This window comes from Salmo trutta, chromosome 12 (genome assembly GCF_901001165.1).
Source record: "Salmo trutta chromosome 12, fSalTru1.1, whole genome shotgun sequence".
NCBI lineage: Eukaryota > Metazoa > Chordata > Actinopteri > Salmoniformes > Salmonidae > Salmo > Salmo trutta.
The window spans coordinates 49,609,495-49,632,798 of record NC_042968.1 but is presented as its reverse complement, the minus strand read 5'-3'; the positions used below and the strand labels follow the sequence as shown (position 1 = coordinate 49,632,798).

At 42.7% G+C, this 23,304-nt stretch overlaps 1 protein-coding gene across 7 annotated transcripts in view; it reads left to right on the top strand.

Annotated features, from left to right (window-relative positions):
* Window positions 1-23,304, top strand: part of LOC115203728 (GTPase-activating Rap/Ran-GAP domain-like protein 3) — a 221,885-nt gene that overhangs the window by 73,764 nt on the left and 124,817 nt on the right. For 5 of the 7 annotated variants that reach the window (XM_029768662.1, XM_029768659.1, XM_029768656.1 and 2 more), the window contains exon 2: window positions 17,682-17,751. In XM_029768662.1, the coding sequence (XP_029624522.1) occupies window positions 17,682-17,751 (70 nt within the window). Of the gene's footprint in view, window positions 1-17,000; window positions 17,465-17,681; window positions 17,752-23,304 lie in introns of those variants that run through there. The other 2 variants (XM_029768658.1, XM_029768661.1) reach the window with 2 other exon arrangements.

Sequence of the window (23,304 nt, the reverse complement as noted above, 5' to 3'; positions counted from 1 at the left end):
ATACAGTATACATTATATACATATGAGATGAGTAATGCGAGATATGTAAACATTCTTAAAGTGGGATTATTAAAGTGACTAGTGTTCCATTTATTAAAGTGGCCAATGATATCAAGTCTGTAGGTAGGCAGCCACCTCTCTGTGCTAGTGGTGACTGTTTAACAATCTGATGGCTTTGAGATAGAAGCTGTTTTTAATCTCTCTGTCCCAGCTTTGATGCATCTGTAATGACCTCGCCTTCTGGATGGTAGCGGGGTGAACAGGCAGTAGCTCGGGTGATTATTGTCCTGATGATCTTTTTCTGCCTTCCAGTGACATCGGGTCTTGTAGGTGTCCTGGAGGGCAGGTAGTTCGCCCCCGGTGATGCGTTGCGCAGACAGCACCACCCTCTGGAGAGCCTTGCAGTTTTGGGCGGTGCAGTTGCCGCACCAGGCAGTGATACAGCCCGACAGGATACTCTCGTTTGTACACCTGTAAAAGTTAGCGAGGGTTTTCGGTGACAAGCCAAATTTTTTCAGCCTCCGGAGATTGAAGAGGCGCTGTTGCACCTTATTCACCACACTGTCTGTGTGCGCGGACCATTTCAGTTCGTCAGTGATATGTACACCGAGGAACTTAAAACTTTCCACTGCTGTCCTGTCGATGTGGATCCCTTTGCTGTTTCCTCTTTTGTTTTGCTGACATTGAGTGAGAGGTTATTTTGCTGACACCACACTCTAAGGGCCCTCACTTCCTCCCTGTAGGCTGCGTCGTCGTTGTTGGTAATCAAGCCTACCACTGTTGTATCATCTGAAAACTTAATGATTGAGTTGGAGGCGTGCATGTCCACGCAGTCGTGGATGAACAGGGAGTACAGGAGGGGGCAGAGAACGCACCCTTGTGGGGCCCCAGTGTTGAGGATCAGCGGAGTGGAGATGTTGTTTCCTACCTTCACCACCTGGGGGCAGCCGTCAGGAAGTCCAGGACCCAGTTGCAAAGGGCAGGGTCGAGACCCAGGGTCTCAAGCTTAATGATGAGTTTGGAGGGTACTGTGGTGTTGAATGCTGAGCTGTAGTCAATGAACAGCATTCTTACATAGGCATACATCTTTTCCAGATAGGATAGGGCAGTGTGCAGTGTGATGGCGATTGCATCGTCTGTGGACCTATTGGGGCGGTAAGCAAATTGAAGTGGGTCTAGGTTGACCGGTAGGGTGGAGGTGATATGATCCTTGACTAGTCTGTCAAAGCACTTCATGATGACAGAGGTGAGTGCTACGGGGCGATAGTCATTTAGTTCAGTTACCTTAGCTTTCTTTGGAACAGGAACAATGGTGGACATCTTGAAGTATGTGGGGACAGCAGACTGGGATAGGGATTGATTGAATATATCCGTAAACACACCAGCCAGCTGGTCTGCGCATGCTCTGAGGACTGTACTGAACTCTACCGTACTGTACTATACTGCACTGTACTTTACTGTGCTGTATTGTAATGAACTATACTGTGCTGTGATGTACTGTATTCTACTGTGCTCTACTGTGCTAAACTGTGATGTCCAAACTTGTAAAACATAGATGGCTGTGATTGGTAAAGGTGAGAAGAAAAAAAGAAAAAAAAAAAAGACATTTGTTCTGGTCCGGACCAACCAAATTTGGTCTTGTTTGGGGGTGGACCTCATTAGAATACTAGCCATTGTGTAGAATAATACCCAAACATGCAAAGGATGATATTCAATTGTTCTACCTTTGTGTACCTATTCAGAATAAATCACCATTAAAAAATTACCTTCATAATTATACATTTCTGTACAGTACAGATCAGGGACCCATGATGTCATTCTGTTACCATCATTCCGTTACTGGGTGTTAATCCCCTTCACTTACTGTAGTTTTATAACCAAAATATATTTTTTTCCAGCTCAAGGTGCCATGTCATAGCTGACACGCCATTCTTTCTGCAAACATCTTTGAATCTTAATTCGGAGTAGATATTTAAGAGAGCTTTTGGAATGCCTACAAAAACATAAAACACAGAGAGATATTTCTGTCATTCTGTTACCAAACTTTATATCTGCACTGTTCTTCGAGTAAATTTTAGTAAAATGTTCAGTGGATGTTGTTAGAGTTAGATTGTTAGAGTGTGCATAGAGTTGTATGGTTTGTTTATTGTTAAAATCAATGATTTTTGTTTGGCATAAAAATCGGGTCTCAGCGTATTTCTGTTATCGTGGAATTGCCTTTAGTGACTGACATAACAAGAGAAAAACTGCTGATGCACAACCAAATTTCGAAATTGCACAGTAAGTTCAAACAGCAACTGAATTCCTAAAAACTTGGTCTGGGGCCTGTCATGCCAAATAGTGTCCCCCTACCAAAGTGTGTCCCCCTGCTTCACAATGGGATTCCAGAAGCTATTAGCATCCTTTGCTATATCAATGGTGCGATGGACTAATGCTTTGAATTTTGGAGATCATTACAGCCAAAATGCTATTATTTTCATCCCTGCTATGTAAACAAAGCTTATTTCCGCAACAATTCCGCTGATCAAGATGAAAACATTACTTTGAACTACTTTTGGGTACCTTAACATTTCAACATTAAAAGTAATGTCTTAAAGGGTTCTTAGTTTTCAAAATAGCAAAGAAAATGTGTAAACTGCACAAAAACTTACCTTTCAGATCGTAAGGTGAGCTCCCATAAAGCAATTAGCACTTCATTAATATGCAAATCAGTTCAAATCAAATCAGCTCCTCAGGCTGGCATAATTTTATTTTGAGCTTGTTTTGTCTTGTCTTACTAAAGCATGCTATTAGTCTTATTATGATCATTTTTTCCCCTACCCATAGCTCAGTAATACAGCAGTACACATGTTGAATATAATGCAATGACACATCAGACAGTTGAATAATGTTTAACTCAAAAATACCAAAAGGGATTTACAACAATTCATTAATTAAATAAACACCCTGTGGAAAAAAACAACCTGGCAATATTTAAGATTGAAATATTAAAAAGGTGTTTTTTGTGGAGCAGGTGTGTCATGGCAGTTATAGACTGAAATACATGAGTATAGGCTAACATCAACATATAAACAATAAAATACAATTTAGTTGAGAAAACAGAAGCATAAATTACAATCTCAGTTCTGGCGTGTGGGATAGAGAAGAGGTGGGTGCTATAGGTGGTTCTGCCAGTGTCATGTCCTGACCATAGTAAGATGTGATTTTCTATGGTAGAGTAGGTCAGGGCGTGACAGGGGGTGTTTTGTGTTTTATATGTTTTCTATTTCTATGTTTAAGTTCTAGTTTTTCTATTTCTATGTTGTTGTTTTTTGGGTTGATCTCCAATTGGAGGCAGCTGGTCCTCATTGCCTCTGATTGGAGATCATATTTAAGTAGGGGTTTTTCTTCCTGGGTTTTGTGGGTGATTATATTTTGAGTAGTGTTTGTTTCTCTCTGCGTCACGGTTTGTTGTTTTGTAAATTCAGTTATTTATGTTTTGCAAAGTTTCACGGATTTAATAAAATGTGGAACTACAACCACGCTGCACTTTGGTCCGATCCTTTCGACAGCCGTGACAGCCAGCCACTTTCCCTCAACAGGCAGCAAGTCCCAGAAGGTTGACTTGAAGAGGAAAACTGTAAAGTCCAGGCACAGCTGTTCTCTTGGAGTGTTTGCAGTGCATGTAGTGCATCTGTGTATCTCACTGTGCCCAAGATGATATGTCAAGCACAGGTCCTTAGCAGATTAGATCAAACCACATGACATTAACAGTAGCTGTAGATGATGTAATAAAAGTGGGATCTTGGAGGGTAGTTGATCATGGAGGACATCAGGTTGATCCAGGTCTGGAGAAGGGATACGGTAGGCGTCTTAGAGCATGGCAGATCCCCTAGATCTTGAAGAACAGAAGCAGAGTAAAAGGGAAAGAGACAGAGGCATAGAAGGATGTATAAAGAAAACAAACAGGTTACAGGTAGATCCAGGCCAGGTTTAATTGTTCCCATATTGCTTACACCTGTCCAATTCGCTCAGGTCTACACACGTGTATAGGGTGTTAGGGCTAGGGGTTGATTTACGGTTCAGGGATAAGTTCTTTCTCAATTTATCTTTCTTAGATTCCTCACGTCCTCTCTCTTCACCTCCTTTTTAAAACTGATTGGAGGAGAATATCTGAGGTTCCTCGCCTGTAAGGGATAAAAGACTGTATTATTCTTAGGTTGCTGGTTTGGTTTGGACATGTTCGCCTCCGGGCGTCAGTCAGAACGCAATGATGGCAAGGCACAGTGAATGGTTTTCTTGAAGATTACTTGGAGGAATATCAGTATATAACAGGCAGAGTATGTACAGGGCAATAGGTAGATCACTAGGAAGGCTACTGCGTGTACCACTGATGCATAACTATGGGTGTGGAAGAGTGAATGTGTGGTTTCTCTAGGAGAGAGCAGAATACAAAGTGCCATTAATATCAGGATAACATAGAAATACAATGACACCACTTACAATAAACTATAAAGGCATCACTATAACCATGTTTTACTACATATAAAGGGCTTAAACTAAAGCACCATTAGGTGGCAGTAGCAACACATTAATGACTAAGGCATTATGAATAATTTAATGGATGGAATATGACTAATTCCTACAAGAACCGCAGAAAGGGTGGGATCCACATACAATTTCCAACGGAACATGCCCCGACGCCATCTTAGGCTTGACCAACTAATAATTACTAACTCTCTTAACAGGCCAAATAAACTAAAAAGGCACACTAATTTGCTATAATACTCAAAATCGTGTGCATACATGAATACAGTACACAGAGTGTACTCTAAGAGCACCCTTCTAACTGAATTGACTGGTATGACCGCGACCCGTCATCCACTACGAAATGAATACCACGGATGGGCCGCACATGTTACAACACCACTGCAGTAATAACCAAACAAACCCACTGTATGACTTATATACTGACCTGTGTCTGTGCAGTGTTTTGCTACGCTTTTAACACGTCTGAGGGTATATCCGTGGTCAGTGGACGGTTCTGAAAATAAATGCATTGCTTGCATCACCAAGTGGTGGCCAGGAAATAATTAAATCCAATTGTTATATGCTACAACCCCCTTCAAATCAAAACCAAACATGGATGTCAATGTTTGTGCGCACACGCTCCATTCTACTTCCTGTCTGCAGCGACATATAAATAAGTTGCACGACGGGTTAGTGTTATACTGCTAAACCGAAATACAACATCTCGGTATAGAAGCTGGGCTAAGTAATATTCAAGATATATCAAGTTTTAGATAGAAAAGTATACCTGTCTGAGAAGTGTTAGTTTCTTGAGTAGGGGTACGACTTGAAGTCGAAGTTGGAGAGAAAGCAGCCAGTGGTCAGACATAGGAGGGAGGAGGGGTTGGAGTCGAGTCGAGTGGGCAGGTTGTTGGGCAATCGTCTGGAGGAAGAGGAGAGATCCAGTAACGTGATGAGGAGAAGGAAGAGGCGGAATCGGGAGTCCGGAGGTAGTAAGATTGAAACAGAAGGGAGAGATGATAGATTTTACATCATCCAGATATGTTTCATTAGTGCAGATTAAGAAGACACATGGAGAGAAAGCCATTTGGACTATTGAGATGTTTCCCTTGTTTGTCACTCACCGTTTACTGATTGACATGATTGAAGTTGCACTCGCTGCAGTGATGGTATGGATTCCAGAGGAATGGGGTTTTAATAAAGAACGGCAACATACTGTGTGTAATTGAGACATTACGCTAATTAAAAAGTTCCATTATCTGATAATTAATTGTGCAATGTAAACAAATATCTTGCCTCCTGATGTGATTTTTGAAAGCTCAGCTCACATTTCTGTTGTTGCTGGGAGGAAGTTGTTTGACAGAGGCCCACACCATGGCATCCTTGTACGGGACAAGAAAAATAAAGGATAAATTACCTATCATGAATGTAGTAATTCAGCAAGAAATCAATTCATTTACACACATACATTGGTATTCAATAGGTACTGTTATTGCTAAAATAATCTCACTGCAACAGGGTTTCCTATGATCTAATACAGGTCCTTCCCCTTGTGCATTTCCCTGGTATAGGCCTGAATAGGCCTGTAGTCTGAAACCAGCCTCTCTAATGGTAGACCAAGGTACAATCTGATCACTCATGGTGACCAGAAGATTAATTAATGGAGTTCACCTTTTAACATTGTACAGCTGATATAGCACTTGTCATAACACTTGTCATAGGCTACTTAGTATAAGAGATAGCTATTTAAATCAACTGAATTTCTTCAAACTCAAATAATACAATACAAACAAAGCTTAGCTTAACTAGATAGCTAGCTAAATAAAGAGATTTGGAAAAGTGGTCTTACCTCACAGTAGTGTTTGCATCCATCGTTTGCAGTTTTCATGCTTGCTTACAGCATGCTCATGCTAGCTAAATCAAGGTTTGCGATCAAGTTTTGCAAGCAAGTAAACATCAATGACTATGCATGGATCATGTTTTGTACTTTATCCACCAATAATCTGTGAGATTTAAAGCTAAAACATATCTTAAATAGCGTAAATAACCTGTAACAATGACCGCATTTTCTGTCTTTTGACTGTGCGCGCTTCTCTCTCCGCACACCTCAGAACATAACAACCAGCATATCAACGAACGATATCGATTTTTTTCCTTTCATTACGTATCCCGGGCAGAATTTGGCACGTTCTAGCAATGGCCTTACCAACAGATGCTAATAGGAGGTGGGGGGGTGGGGGGGCTTTTTGTCAGGGGGACACTATTTGGGATGACAGGCGGTGTATGTTACTTATGGCTAGGGCCAGTCCTGATTCTTACAATGGGCTTTTGAGGTTCAAGAAAGCAAAATGATAGGTGTTCTGAAAAGTTTTTGGTCCTCCCTCATTAGTGAGTCTACATAACCTTTGACTTTTCACCTCTGGGTTCACACCTTGACTGACTGTATGTGATTGGGCAGTGGGTGGTCACCATGACAACAACACTACATTTCTAGTCCTGGTCTGGGTGGAGGGTTAGGGACCAAGGTGTCATCATCATTATCATCATCATAATTGTATTTGTTTTATTGATAGAAATATAATCTATTTATTCAAGATTATTCTAGTCATTATTGTTCAAGGTTTTCATCATCATTATAATCACAGTCACCATTGAGTAGGCCTACATCCAACGAGGCCCCAAAACAAATCCTACTGTCAGTCTATGATCAGTAGTCCTAACATGATTGTAACAGGCCCATCTGAAAAACCAGGGCTTCTGCCAAAGGATCCAATTTCCAATCGTTGGTTATTTCTAACAGAAATCAATTCAGGTCACACTGTGCTGTGCTGTTGCCATCTACACCCCTTAGACACATAAACAACAAACTCGTAACACTGCTGACTGTGTCCCAATTTAAGGAGGTGGACCTCCTTCCTATCACACAGACACACAGTCAATTGGGCAGTGCAGCATAAAATGTGTATTTTATGGAGGTTACAGGTAGGGGTTAAACCCTGTTTGTGTGTGCAGCTGTAAAGTTGGGTAACAGAATGAGAGTAAAATATAAATGTTTTGTCTGCTTTTGTACGTTTTACACACACACACACACACACATACATACAAACACAGTTTAACCCTTACCTGTAACCTTCATAAAATACATGTTTTATGCTGCATTTTCCAATTTACTGTAAACCCAGTGATGAGGGGATGGCAGGATAGAGGTATGGAAGGATGAGCTTTTTTTCATTAACTTAAAGTGGATGAGTGAAGGGCAATAGGTCGGACCCCATCCCTTTATCATCCCCCTCCAGGACACTCCCGCTCTCCCTGCTTTTTTCATCCAACTATCCCTCCTTCTCTCAGAGGAGAGGTGAAGGACAGGAAAGAGTAGACATGAGAAAAAACAAAAACAAGAGAGGATATTAGATGAGTCTATTACAGATGGAGGGTCTTTTCTTTAGAAGCAGGCCCCACCCTTAGAGGGGGGGATGACACATACTGAATATATTTATCCATAAGCATGGCCACACATAACCATTATGACCCCTATTCTAAATTCATATCCACCAGGAGGAGGCATATCAACTCAGACATACTCATAACATTATGTTTATACACTGCTCAAAAACATAAAGGGATCACTTAAACAACACATCCTAGATCTGAATGAAAGAAATAATCTTATTAAATACTTTTTTCTTTACATAGTTGAATGTGCTGTCAACAAAATCACACAAAGATAATCAACGGAAATCCAATTTATCAACTCATGGAGGTCTGGATTTGGAGTCACACTCAAAATTAAAGTGGAAAACCACACTACAGGCTGATCCAACTTTGATGTAATGTCCTTAAAACAAGTCAAAATGAGGCTCAGTAGTGTGTGTGGCCTCCACGTGCCTGTATGACCTCCCTACAATGCCTGGGCATGCTCCTGATGAGGTGGCGGATGGTCTCCTGAGGGATCTCCTCCCAGACCTGGACTAAAGCATCCGCCAACTCCTGGACAGTCTGTGGTGCAACGTGGCATTGGTGGATGGAGCGAGACATGATGTCCCAGATGTGCTCAATTGGATTCAGGTCTGGGGAACGGGCGGGCCAGTCCATAGCATCAATGCCTCCCTCTTGCAGGAACTGCTGACACACTCCAGCCACATGAGGTCTAGCATTGTCTTGCATTAGGAGGAACCCAGGGCCAACCGCACCAGCATATGGTCTCACAAGGGGTCTGAGGATCTCATCTCGGTACCTAATGGCAGTCAGGCTACCTCTGGCGAGCACATGGAGGGCTGTGCGGCCCCCCAAAGAAATGCCACCCCACACCATGACTGACCCACCGCCAAACCGGTTATGCTGGAGGATGTTGCAGGCAGCAGAACGTTCTCCACGGCGTCTCCAGACTCTGTCACGTCTGTCACATGTGCTCAGTGTGAACCTGCTTTCATCTGTGAAGAGCACAGGGCGCCAGTGGTGAATTTTCCAATCTTGGTGTTCTCTGGCAAATGCCAAACGTCCTGCACGGTGTTGGGCTGTAAGCACAACCCCCACCTGTGGACGTCGGGGCCTCATACCACCCTCATGGAGTCTGTTTCTGACCGTTTGAGCAGACACATGCACATTTGTGGCCTGCTGGAGGTCATTTTGCACGGCTCTGGCAGTGCTCCTCCTGCTCCTCCTTGCACAAAGGCGGAGGTAGCGGTCCTGCTTCTGGGTTGTTGCCCTCCTACGGCCTCCTCCATGTCTCCTGATGTACTGGCCTGTCTCCTGGTAGCGCCTCCATGCTCTGGACACTACGCTGAAAGACACAGCAAACCTTCTTGCCACAGCTCGCATTGATGTGCCATCCTGGATGAGCTGCACTACCTGAGCCACTTGTGTGGGTTGTAGACTCCGTCTCATGCTACCACTAGAGTGAAAGCACCGCCAGCATTCAAAAGTGACCAAAACATCAGCCAGGAAGCATAGGAACTGAGAAGTGGTCTGTGGTCTCCACCTGCAGAACCACTCCTTTATTGGGGGTGTCTTGCCTATTGCCTACAATTTCCAACTGGTGTCTATTCCATTTGCACAACAGCATGTGACATTTATTGTCAATCAGTGTTGCTTCCTAAGTGGACAGTTTGATTTCACAGAAGTGTGATTGACTTGGAGTTACATTGTGTTGTTTAAGTGTTCCCTTTATTTTTTTTAGCAGTATATTTACAGATACACTCGTCTCCCATATTGTATCACTATTGTGTCACCAACAGGTCATATCTCTCACCACACACACACACACACACACACACACACACACACACACACACACACACACACACACACACACACACACACACACACACACACACACACCGCCAGAGAGATGCTGTTGAAAGAGACACACACATACATAACATAATCACTCACTCACCGTTACCATACACACACAGCATAATGCAGACAATAGGCAGGCCTGTCCATGGTGTCAACACTGCAATCAGACCTTTCACTGTAGTGCATGGTAATGGAACAGCAATGATCGGCTACTCACTGAGAGAGCAAGACAAACACTCATACAGGACACACGCACATACATTTTGTGCAGCTAGACAAACACTCAGTACAGAGAAACACACACAAACTGTCAGACGGAGAAATTATCTCACACTATCCTGTCCAACTTCTAAGTATACCTAGCAGCACTTTGATGTTATCCAACACAGTAGGATGACAGCACAGCAACATAGACACCATCCACCCTGTGACTGGCTCCCATTGTCATCCACCACAGTATTATACTGAAATCCTTGCTGCATCTCTTAGCCTTGATTTCCAGTATTTCTCTGGAAAGTATAGTTGTAGGAATACCGGTACTATGCGATATATAGGCATTTCCATGTAAAAGGACACATGGGCACCAACAGCAGGTCAAATTGGCTGTCAAATGAAAGCTAAGAGTCTCTTTTTTAAATTTATTAAGGCATATATATACTGAACAAAAATATAAATCCAAAATGCAACAATTTCAAAGATTTTACTGAGGTACATTTCATATAAGGAAATCAGTCAATTGAAATACATTTTTTAGGCCCTAATCTATGGATTTCACATGACTGGGAATACAGATATGCATTGGTTGGTCACAGATACCTTAAAACAAATGTAGGGGCGTGGATCAGAAAACCAGTCAGTATCTGGAGTGACCATCATTTGCCCCATGCAGCATGACATCTCTTTCGCATAGAGTTGATCAGGCTGTTGATTTTGGAACTGGAACACGTTGTCGTACACATCGATACAGAGCATCCCAAACATGCTCAATGGGTGACATGTCTGGTGAGTATGCAGGCCGTGGAAGAACTGGGACATTTTCAGCCTCCAGGAATTGTGTACAGATCCTTACGACATGGGGCCGTGCATTATCATGCTGAAACATGAGGTGATGGCGGCAGATGAATGGCATAACAATGGGCCTCAGGATCTCGTCACGCTGTCTCTGTGCATTGAAATTGCCATTGATAAAATGCAAATTCATTGTCCGTAGTTTATGCCTGCCCATACCATAACCCCATTGATATCAGCAAACCGCTCACCCCACACAACGCCATACACACTGTTTGCCATCTGCCCGGTACAGTTGAAACCGGGATTCATCCGTGAAGAGCACACTTCTCTAGTGTGCCGGTGGCCATCAAAGGTGAGCATTTGCCCACTGAAGTCAGTTACGATGCTGAACTACAGTCAAGTCAAGACCCTGGTGAGGACGATGAGCATGCAGATGAGCTTCCCTGAGACGGTTTCTGAGAAATGTTTCAGTTGTGCAAACCCACAGTTTCATCAGCTGTCCAGGTGGCTGGTCGCAGATGAAGAAGCCGGATGTAGAGGTCTTGGACTGGCATGGTTACACGTGGTCTGCGGTTGTGAGGCCAGTAGGACGTACTGCCCACTTCTCTAAAATGATGAAGGAGGTGGCTTATGGTAGAGAAATGAACATTCAATTACCTGGCAACAGCTCTGGTGGACATTCCTGCAGTCAGCATGCCAATTGCACGCTCCTTCAAAACTTGAGACATCTGTGGCATTGTGTTGTCTTTTATTGTCCCTAGCACAAAGTACCCTTTTGTAATGATCATGCTGTTGAATCAGCTTCCTGATATGCCACACCTGTCAGGTGGATGGATTGTCTTGGCAAAGGAGAAATGCTCGCTAAAATGGTTGTAAACAAATCTGGGATATGTTATTTCAGCTCATGAAACAATGGGACCAACACTTCACATGTTGCATTAATATTTTTGTTCAGTGTACATTTTTTCCCTCAAAAATGTTACATCTTAAAAATCTACCAGAAAAAGTATTGAAAGGTATTAGAAATACAGTTGAGGTCGGAAGTTTACATACACTTAGGTTGGAGTAATTAAAACTCGTTTTTCAACCACTCCACACATTTCTTGTCAACAAACTATAGTTTTGGCAAGTCGGTTAGGACATCTACTTTGTGCATGACACAAGTAATTTTTCCAACAATTGTTTACAGACAGAATATTTCACTTATCTTCTATGGGAAACGTGGGACGTATTTCACAGCCAGTGAAATATCAGGTCGGCAAATTCAAAAACAACAAATGTCATAATTCAACTCTCAAACATACAACTATTTTATACCATTTTAAATATACACTTCTCCTTGATGTAACCACATTGTCCAATTTCAAAAAGGCTTTACAGCGAAAGCAAAACATTAGATTATGTTAGGAGAGTACATAGACAAAAATAATCATACAGCCATTTTCCAAGCAAGGACGTGTCAATAAAACCCAAAACACAGCTAAATGAAGCACTAACCTTTGACGATCTTCATCAGATGACACTCCTAGGACATTATGTTACACAATACATGTATGTTTTGTTCGATAAAGTTCATATTTATATCCAAAAACAGCATTTTACATTGGCGCGTGATGTTCAGAAAATGTATTCCCACCAAAACAGCCGGTGAATGTGCGCATTTATTTACAAAAATACTCATCATAAACGTTGACAAAATATATAACAATTATTTAAAGAATTATAGATAGACTATCCCTGGATGCAACCGCTGTGTCAGATTTTGGATGACGGATCACCACCTCAAGCTGAACCTCGGCAAGACGGAGCTGCTCTTCCTCCCGGGGAAGGACTGCCCGTTCCATGATCTCGCCATCACGGTTGACAACTCCATTGTGTCCTCCTCCCAGAGTGCTAAGAACCTTGGCGTGATCCTGGACAACACCCTGTCGTTCTCAACTAACATCAAGGCGGTGACCCGTTCCTGTAGGTTCATGCTCTACAACATTCGCAGAGTACGACCCTGCCTCACACAGGAAGCGGCGCAGGTCCTAATCCAGGCACTTGTCATCTCCCGTCTGGATTACTGCAACTCGCTGTTGGCTGGGCTCCCTGCCTGTGCCATTAAACCCCTACAACTCATCCAGAACGCCGCAGCCCGTCTGGTGTTCAACTTTCCCAAGTTCTCTCACGTCACCCCGCTCCTCCGCTCTCTCCACTGGCTTCCAGTTGAAGCTCGCATCCGCTACAAGACCATGGTGCTTGCCTACGGAGCTGTGAGGGGAAAGGCACCTCCGTACCTTCAGGCTCTGATCAGGCCCTACACCCAAACAAGGGCACTGCGTTCATCCACCTCTGGCCTGCTCGCCTCCCTACCTCTGAGGAAGTACAGTTCCCGCTCAGCCCAGTCAAAACTGTTCGCTGCTCTGGCACCCCAATGGTGGAACAAACTCCCTCACGACGCCAGGACAGCGGAGTCAATCACCACCTTCCGGAGACACCTGAAACCCCACCTCTTTAAGGAATACCTAGGATAGGATAAAGTAATCCTTCTAACCCCCCCCTAAAAGATTTAGATGCACCAGTGGTTGTTCCACTGGATATCATAAAGTGAATGCACCAATTTGTAAGTCGCTCTGGATAAGAGCGTCTGCTAAATGACTTAAATGTAATGTAAATGTAAATTTTAAAATAGCTTTATGGAGAAAGCACATTTTTCAATATTTTGAGTACATAGCTCAGCCATCACGGTGAGCTATTCAGACACCTGCCAAGTTCGGGGCAACCTAAACTCAGAATTAGTATTAGAAATATTCTCTTACCTTTGCTGATCTTTGTCAGAATGCACTCCCAGGACTGCTACTTCCACAAGAAATGTTGTTTTTGTTCGAAATAATCCATATTTATGTACAAATACCTCCGTTTTGTTTGTGCGTACAGATCACTTATCCAAAGGCATAACGCGCGAGCGCGGAACGAGAGACGAAAAGTCAAAATGTTCCATTACCGTACTTAGAAGCATGTCAAACGCTGTTTAAAATCAATCTTTATGGTATTTTTAACATAAAATTGCGATAATATTCCAACCGGACAATAGCATATTCATTCAAGAAGAAAAGGAAGGAGGGGTGCGCTCACGGGACCGAGCATATCCAATCCCTTTGTTGCCAGGCAGACCACTCAGAAACTGAGCTCCTATTATCTGCCCAGTGACAGGAAAATGCTCAAACCACTTTCTGAAGGCTTTCGACAGCCAATGGAAGCCGTAATAAGTGCAACGTCTCCCAGAGACACTGTAGCTTCGATAGAGAATCAAAAGAAGAACTACAATTCTCAGACTTTCCACTTCCTGCTTGGAATTTTCTCAGGTTTTTGCCTGATATATGAGTTATGTTATACTCACAGACACCATTCAAACAGTTTTAGAAACTTCAGAGAGTTTTCTATCCAAATCTACTAATAATATGCATAGTCTAGTTTCTGGGCCAGAGTAGTAACCTGTTTAAATTGGGTATGTTTTTCATCCGGCCGTGAAAATACTGCCCCCTAGCCCAGACAGGTTATAATTCACTGTATCACAATTCCAGTGGGTCAGAAGTTTACATACACTAAGTTGACTGTGCCTTTAAACAGCTTGGAAAATTACAGAAAATGATGTCCTGGCTTTAAAAGCTTCCGATAGGCTAATTGACATAATTTGAGTCAATTGGAGGTGTACCTGTGGATGTATTTCAAGGCCTACCTTCAAACTCAGTGCCTCTTTGATTAACGTCATGGGAAAATCAAAAGAAACCAGCCAAGACCTCAGAAAAAAAATTGTAGACCTCCACAAGCCTGTGAAAAGTGCAAATCAATCTCAGAACAACAGCAAAGGACCTTGTGTAGATGCTGGAGAAAACAGGTACAAAAGTATCTATATTAACAGTAAAACTAGTCCTATATTGACATAACCTTAAAGGCCTCTCAGCAAGGAAGAAGCCACTGCTCCAAAACCGCCATAACAAAGCCAGACTATGGTTTGCAACTGCACATGGGGACAAATCAAATCAAATGTATTTATATAGCCCTTCTTACATCAGCTGATATCTCAAAGTGCTGTACAGAAACCCAGCCTAAAACCCCAAACAGCAAGCAATGCAGGTGTAGAAGCACGGTGGCTAGGAAAAACTCCCCAGAAAGGCCAAAACCTAGAAAGAAACCTAGAGAGGAACCAGGCTATGAGGGGTGGCCAGTCCTCTTCTGGCTGTGCCGGGTGGAGATTATAACAGCACATTGCCAAGATGTTCAAATGTTCATAAATGACCAGCATGGTCAAATAATAATAATCATAGTAGTTGTCGAGGGTGCAACAAGTCAGTAACACAAGAGTAAGTGTCAGTTGGCTTTTTCATAGCCGATCTTTGAGAGTATCTCTACCGCTCCTGCTGTCTCTAGAGAGTGCTGTCTCTAGAGAGTTGAAAACAGCAGGTCTGGGACAGGTAGCACGTCCGGTGAACAGGTCAGGGTTCCATAGCTGCAGGCAGAACAGTTGGAACTGGAGCAGCAGCACGGCCAGGTGAACTGGGGACAGCAAGGAGTCAAGCCAGGTAGTCCTGAGGCATGGTTGTACTTTTTGGAGAAATGTCCTCTAGTCTGATGAAACAAAAATAGAATTGTTTGGCCATAATGACCATCGTTATGTTTGGAGGAAAAAGGGGGATGCTTGCAAGCCGAAGGACACCATCCCAACCGTGAAGCACGGGGGTGGCAGCATCATGTTGTGGGGGTGCTTCGCTGCAGGAGGGACTGGTGCACTACACAAAATAGATGGCATCATGAGGAAAGGAAAATTGTGCATATATTGAAGCAACAGCTCAAGACATCAGTCAGGAAGTTAAAGTTTGATCACAAATGGGTCTTCCAAATGGACAATGACCCCAAGCATACTTCCAAAGTTGTGGCAAAATGGCTTAAGGACAACAAAGTCAAGGTATTGGAGTGGCCATCACAAAGCCCTGACCTCAATCCGTTGGAAAATGTGTGGGCAGAACTGAAAAAGCGTGTGTGAGTAAGGAGGCCTAGAAACCTGATTCAGTTACACCAGCTCTTTCAGGAAGAATGGGCCAAAATTCACCCAACTTATTGTGGGAAGCTTGTGGAAGGCTACCTGAAACGTTTGACCCAAGTTAAACAATTTAAAGGCAATGCTACCAAATACTAATTGAGTGTATGTAAACTTCTTACCCACTGGGAATGTGATGAAAGAAATAAAAGCTGAAATAATTTATTCTCTCTACTATTATTCTGACATTTCACATTCTTGAAATAAAGTGGTGATCCTAACTTACCTCAAACATGGAATTTTTATTTGGATTAAATGTCAGGAATTGTGAAAAACTGAGTTTCAATGTATTTTGCTAAGGTGTATGTGGACTTTAACTGTACATCCACTTCACTTACTGTAGTTCTGCCACGAGTGCTATCTTCAAATTCCCTGTCATAGATCAGCCAAGGCGCAGCATGCCGGTAGTTCCACATCTTTATTTAGAGAACCCGAACAAAAACAAGAAACAGGTGAAAACTGAAACAAACGTGACCTTCTGGGGCTGCACACACACACACACACACACACACACACACACACACACACACACACACACACACACACACACACACACACACACACACACACACACACACACACACACACACACACACACACACACACACACACACAGCTGCACAAAAACAAGATCCCACGAAAACAAAGGGAAAAACAGGCTGCCTAAGTATGGCTTCCAATCAGAGACAACGATAGACAGCTGCCTCTCATTGGAAACCATACCCGGCTAAAACATAGAAAACAAAACATAGAATGACCACCCACCTATCACACCCTGACCTAACTAAACAGAGAAAACACAGCTTTCCTAGGTCAGAGCGTGACAAGTTCAATAACCCCAAAAATTATGTTACCAAACTTTGTATCTACATAGTTCTTCCAGTAAATGTGTTTTTGTCAAAGTAGACATTTAAAAAATGTGTGACTGTGCATAGAGTTGTATAGTTAAACTTACATTTTAAAGGTCTCAGTCTCCGCATAATTCTATTATCATGGAATTGCCCATATCTGACTTGTGAGACTACATCACTCTTGCTCTGCTGTCAAGGGTTTGATGCTTTGTCTGTACTGTACTTCTTAGTGGAGCAGAATCATTTCCCCTATGGAAACTATATGTGAAATCAAATATGATTCAGAGACAGAATGGTCAGATTGAAAAATAGTTTTCTATATGTGGGGGGTGTGTCCATTCACTATGGTTTCTTGAGTGTGGTTCTGGATCACTATGTTTTTTTTGTGTGTGGTTGGACAAGCTTAATTGGAACGTGAAGGAGGGGGGTTGTCTTAATTCGGGCCCTCCTCTCAATCAGGACTGGGGCTGGACCATGCTGCTACTGCTGGATAGCTAATCCTATGCGAGAGAGAGAGAGAGAGAGAGAGAGAGAGAGAGACAGAGAGAGAGACAGAGAGAGAGAGAGTCAACAGAAGGGAGACACAACGACAACAACAAGGTCGAGAATGAGAGAGGGAAGTGAACATGAAGAGAAATAGAGGTACCTAGAATTGGAGAGAGCAGAGAGAGATGGAGAGAGAGAAGGACGACAACAAAAGAGAGAGCAAAAGACAGTGAGTGATAAGTTAACAAGGAGAGAAATAGTGTCAGAGATACCTAGAAGGAGAATAGTAGGAGAAAAAGAAAGATACATGGAGAGAGAGAGAGAAAGAGAGAGAGGTAGAGCCAAGCAGCCACCTGTAGGAGTGAGTGAGCGAGTCAGTGAGTGTGTCAATCTCCTTATGGAGGAGAGAGAAAGGAGAGACTGACCACCATGCGTCTGTGTTGCAGCTCTGCCTCGGAGGACTTGGGCTGCAGGCGTGGAGACTTCAGCCGAAAACACTATGGCTCTGTCGAGCTGGTGAGTAACCCACTTCCAATGACATTCTATTCCTATTTTTGCCCTTCTATCTCTCCCTTTTCTCCTCTTTTCTGTGTCCACCCCCTATTCCCTCCTCCTATCGCTCCCTTTTCTCATGCTTTTAATGTGTCCACCCCCCACCTAGTTCACCTCCTCTCTCCCTTTTCTCCTCCTTTCTGTGTCCATACTCCCAATCTCCCCTCCTATCTCTCCCTCTTCTCCTCCTTTTCGTGCCCGCTCCCCTTCTCTATCTTCTTCTACCCCTCAATGGATGGATGGAGGGAGGGTTTTGGAGAGAGAGAGAGAGGTGAGTCATGACTGTCTGGGTGTGGTTCATTGGTCCAGTTTAATAGTGCGTAGCACCCTGTATCATAGCTCACAATAATAGGGTGGTCAGTTACAGAGAAACAGATAAACAGATACAGGTCACAGCTATGCTCAGGGCCACATATTATGACATCATCATCTACTCCACTGTAAACTGGCTGGGGCTGTGTCTGAAATGGCACCAGATTCCCTATAATATAGGGCAGGGCTTTTCTGAAAAGTAGTGCACTAATCAGGGCATAGGGCACAATATTTTTGCATTTACTTTACTCAGAGGTAAGTTTACTATAAAAACTATTTTAGTTTACTGGAAGTTTGTCATGTTACTGTACTATGGTCATAATGCTATTAACCAGCCCTGTGTTTGTGCTTTTATTAAGTTGATGAGTCACTTCCATGCTGTTAGTGTATGTAGCCTACTGTATGTTGTCTAGTGCAGTGGGGGTTATAATTAGTCATTGGCTGGCTGTGTGTGTATGTGTGTGTGTGTGTGTGTGTGTGTGTGTGTGTATGTGTGTGTGTGTGTGTGTGTGGGGGGGGGGGGGGTGTGAGGCCTGTCTGCGCGTGCTGATAGCCCCCGGGTGGACAGGAAGTGGCTAGGGCCTCTGTTGACTGTAACTTCTTCCCAGAGACACAGTAGTGGTTCTGTCTTGTGGGCGTTAACGCCACGATAATGCCACGTCACACCATGTCAGATTAACATACGAGGAAGAACCACACGCTGCCTATCAGCAGCACCAGACTGGCAGAGCACACAATGAGCAGTGTGTGTTTTTGTGTGTTGGGTGTGTGTCACCTAGAACTGTGACATGATTGTTCCAATTTCCTATGTGGAACACATTGTTGTAGCGAACTGTACAGTCGTGGCCAAAAGTTTTGAGAATGACACAAATATTAATTTTCATAAAGTCTGCTGCCTCAGTTGATGTCAATTTGCATATACTCCAGAATGTTATGAAGGGTGATCAGATGAATTGCTATTGATTGCAAAGTCCCTTTTGCCATGCAAATTAACTGAATCCCCCAAAAACATTTCAACTGCATTTCAGCCCAACCACAAAAGGACCAGCTGACATCTTGTCAGTGATTCTCTCTTTAACACAGGTGTGAGTGTTGACGAGGACAAAGCTGAAGATCACTCTGTCATGCTGATTGAGTTCGAATAACAGACTGGAAGCTTCAAAAGGAGGGTGGTGCTTGGAATCATTGTTCTTCCTCTGTCAACCATGGTTACCTGCAAGGAAACACATGCCGTCATCATTGCTATGCACAAAAAGGGCTTCACAGGCAAGGATATTGCTGCCAGTAAGATTGCACCTAAATCAGCCATTTATCAGATCGTCAAGAACTTCAAGGAGAGCGGTTCAATTGTTGTGAAGAAGGCTTCAGGGTGCCCAAGAAAGTCCATCAAGCACCAGGACCGTCTCCTAAAGTTGATTCAGCTGCGGGATCGGGGCACCACCAGTACAGAGCTTGCTCAGGAATGGCAGCAGGCAGGTGTGAGTGCATCTGCATGCACAGTGAGGCAAAGACTTTTGGAGGATGGCCTGGTGTCAAGAAGGGCAGCAAAGAAGCCACTTCTCTCCAAGAAAAACATCAGGGACAGACTGATATTCTGCAAAAGGTACATGGATTGGACTGCTGACTGGGGTAAAGTCATTTTCTCTGATGAATCCCCTTTCCGATTGTTTGGGGCATCCGGAAAAAAGCTTGTCCGGAGAATACAAGGTGAGCGCTACCATCAGTCCTGTGTCATGCCAACTGTAAAGCATCCTGAGACCATTCATGCGTGGGGTTGCTTCTCAGCCAAGGGAGTGGGCTCACTCACAATTTTTCCTAAGAACACAGCCATGAATAAAGAATGGTACCAACACATCCTCCGAAAGCAACTTCTCCCAACCATCCAGGAACAGTTTGGTGAAGAACAATGCCTTTTCCAGCATGATGGAGCACCTTGCCATAAGGCAAAAGTGATAACTAAGTGGCTCGGGGAACAAAACATTGATATTTTGGGTCCATGTGCAGGAAACTCCCCAGACCTTAATCCCATTGAGAACTTGTGGTCAATCCTCAAGAGGCGGTTGGACAAACAAAACCCCACAAATTCTGACAAACTCCAATAATTAATTATGCAAGAATGGGCTGCCATCAGTCAGGATGTTGCCCAGAAGTTAATTGACAGCATGCCAGGGCAGATTGCAGAGGTCTTGAAAAAGAAGGGTCAACACTTCAAATATTGACTCTATGAATCAACTTCATGTAATTGTCAATAAAATCCTTTGACAATTCAGTATTCCATAGTAACATCTGACAAAAATATGTAGAGACACTGAAGCAGCAAACTTTGTGGAAATTAATATTTGTGTCATTTTCAAAACTTTTGGAACGACTGTATTATCAGAGCTGGTTCAGTGAATGTCTCTTAGGTTTAGAAGTAGGAAGTCTGTCTTTGTCACTGTCACATCTCCCCCCTGGAGGTTTAGGCCTGCTGTTGCTGTAAAGCACTATGTGACCAATGTATTTGTATAAAGCAGTATTCGGTACAAATGCCATTGGATTAATAGAATTGAATGAGTGTGCCCATCTGCTATATCTCCAGCCACATGTAACCTAACATTTTACAGTTAGGAAAGATACTATGGCGGCATCCCAAATGGCACCCTATTCCCAAATAGACATTGTATCATTCTTGTTTGTTTTATTTTGAGTATAATCTGTGGATGGGTCTTTTTTGTGTGGCAGACTTTCTGTAGTCACTTACTCTGTGGAGAGAGGGGTTGGCATGGCACCCACCCTGTAGCTTAACCAGGCTGAAACACACACAGGCACGCAACACAAGCACATGTGCACACACATACACACAACAAATGGGACTAGAGGAGCCCTGGACCCAGCCCAATTTCACTCCACTGCTTTAATTGGGATATTGAAGAGGTAGAAACTGTAGATGCTGTGGAGATTTTTCAATGGAGTCTAAGCAACTGTATGCTTGAAGTCCATTTCATACTGCATTCATCATATTTGTAACTAATGTCCTTATACGAAGAGAGAGGAGTGCTGTTTAAAATAGCTCTCTTATTTGAATTTAAAGCATTAAAAAATGTGAAAACACAAAAATTACCACTTGTTCCTATGAGAATGAACTGTAAATGAAAGTGTTCTCACCAATCACACAAGAAAATAGTGTACAAATAATGTAACACAATCAATCAACTGTGTGATGTCGTGTCTTTGGCTATGCCGGATTAAGTGATATGACATGCTAACTTATAAAATTATTTCTCTGTAATTGATATTACCTGATTAAGCTAATCATGTAAATGTAATTAAGTAGAAAGTCGGGGCACCACAGAAGAACGTTTATAGAGCTGTTATCCTCTGAATAAACTCTTAAAATACTTAGTAATATTTTACATCGATAGCAGTCAATCTTAACCCGTATGTTGTTTCAGTCTCATCATGAAAGTTGTAATTCTTGGTTATCTGCACGAACCCAGTCTTTACTAAAATCATCCATACATCAATTGTCTTAAAATAATTTATTTACTACACTAAGTAATTAACAGAAAACATACAAACAGTAATTATCGTCACCAATGATGGGTAGAGGAATGTGCCCTACTGGCTAACAAGCATGGCTGGTCTGTTAGACAATGGGTCATAAAACGGTAAGCTGAGAAGTTACACAGAGTTCATTAATATTAATAATTGCCAATTGAAGGCTCACTCATTCGGGAACCTTTGCAATCAATATATATTTACGCTCATGTGTCGTCGGGATTCTTGTTGGAGAGTTTTGTTCTGATGGAGAGTTTGTCAGCGTTCTCTCTCTCTCTCGGTTAGAATGGATCTGTCAGAGCGACATTCATGAATGTCGTCATAGAATGGATGTGGTTGGTCTTCGCGTTCGATGACATAATTTACTTAGCTGCAGACTAATAATTAATATCAAAGACTTGTTCTTATTCTGTCGATATCGATAGTCTAAAAGTTAACCACATGGTATGGTTCACATTCAGTAGAGTACTTGGCTGGTCAAACCTATGAGCCAACTCGCAATGGAGTGTAGGCCTGGTCTGTAGAAATGTAAATCAGGGGGTGTTTTATAGGGCCCAGAGAACAGGCTTGTCAAATGACGCCTGGTCCTGTATGTGTCCCTGGGGGCATGCCTATGACTGAGCTAGACTTGGTTACAGAAATATAATTCTATCACATTAACATCAGTACATAGCATCTCAATGTATTACAAATAGCTTTATCCTTAATAATACATTGTATACAACCATGTGGATTCAGTCTCATCGCTGAGGCTATCATGTAGACCGTTTTAGGGTAATATGGCTATATTGTCTCTTCTGAGTATCACAAAATTGTACCAAGCGGATCAGTTCGTAGCTGGAGTCTTCATCAATCTTCCATATCTTCTCCAGAACACACATGTCGCTAGGTTCTCCAATTCTATGAGTTGAAAGAATTTCCTTTGTCTCTCTATGAAACATGTTGTAGTAGATTCTCCTCTTGGAATTTTTACAACCCTGGGTTGGGGGGAAGGTAGGTTGGGTGATAGTACAAAGGGGAGGGGGTCAACTGTCCTTCATGTACCCAAAGAGACCAACGTCATGACAGTGACAATTCAGTTCTAACAGAAGGCTGAGAGCATAGAAATATAATTACTAGAACGGACACTCTTATTACATTTCTTTGGCTGAGAAAACATGGATTCATACCTTCACCTACTACCCCTCTATGTTCAACTTGATGTACTCAGGGACTCCTTAGATAGTATACAGTGAGCTCCAAAAGTATTGGGACAGTGACATTTTTTGTTTTTTTTGGCTCTGTACTCCAGCACGTTGTATTTGAAATGATACTATGACTATGAGGTTAAAGTGCATACTGTCCTGCTTTATTTGAGGGTATTTAGAAATTAGAGCACTTTTTGTTAATAGTCCCACCATTTTAGGGGACATAAAGTTTTGGGACAAATTCACTTATGTGTATTAAAATAATGAAGGTTTCAGACCCACAAATACCATACCCCCAAGACATGCTATCCTCTCAGCATTACAATAACAGGGGAGGTTAAAACATTTTTTGGGGGGGGTTATATTTGTGCGTCTAACTTTCTCACTCATCAGTATTCACGATTCATTCAGGATTATCGTAATCATTGTAGCATCCACATTAATGTATTTTTTAAATTTTATTTAACTAGGCAAGACAGTT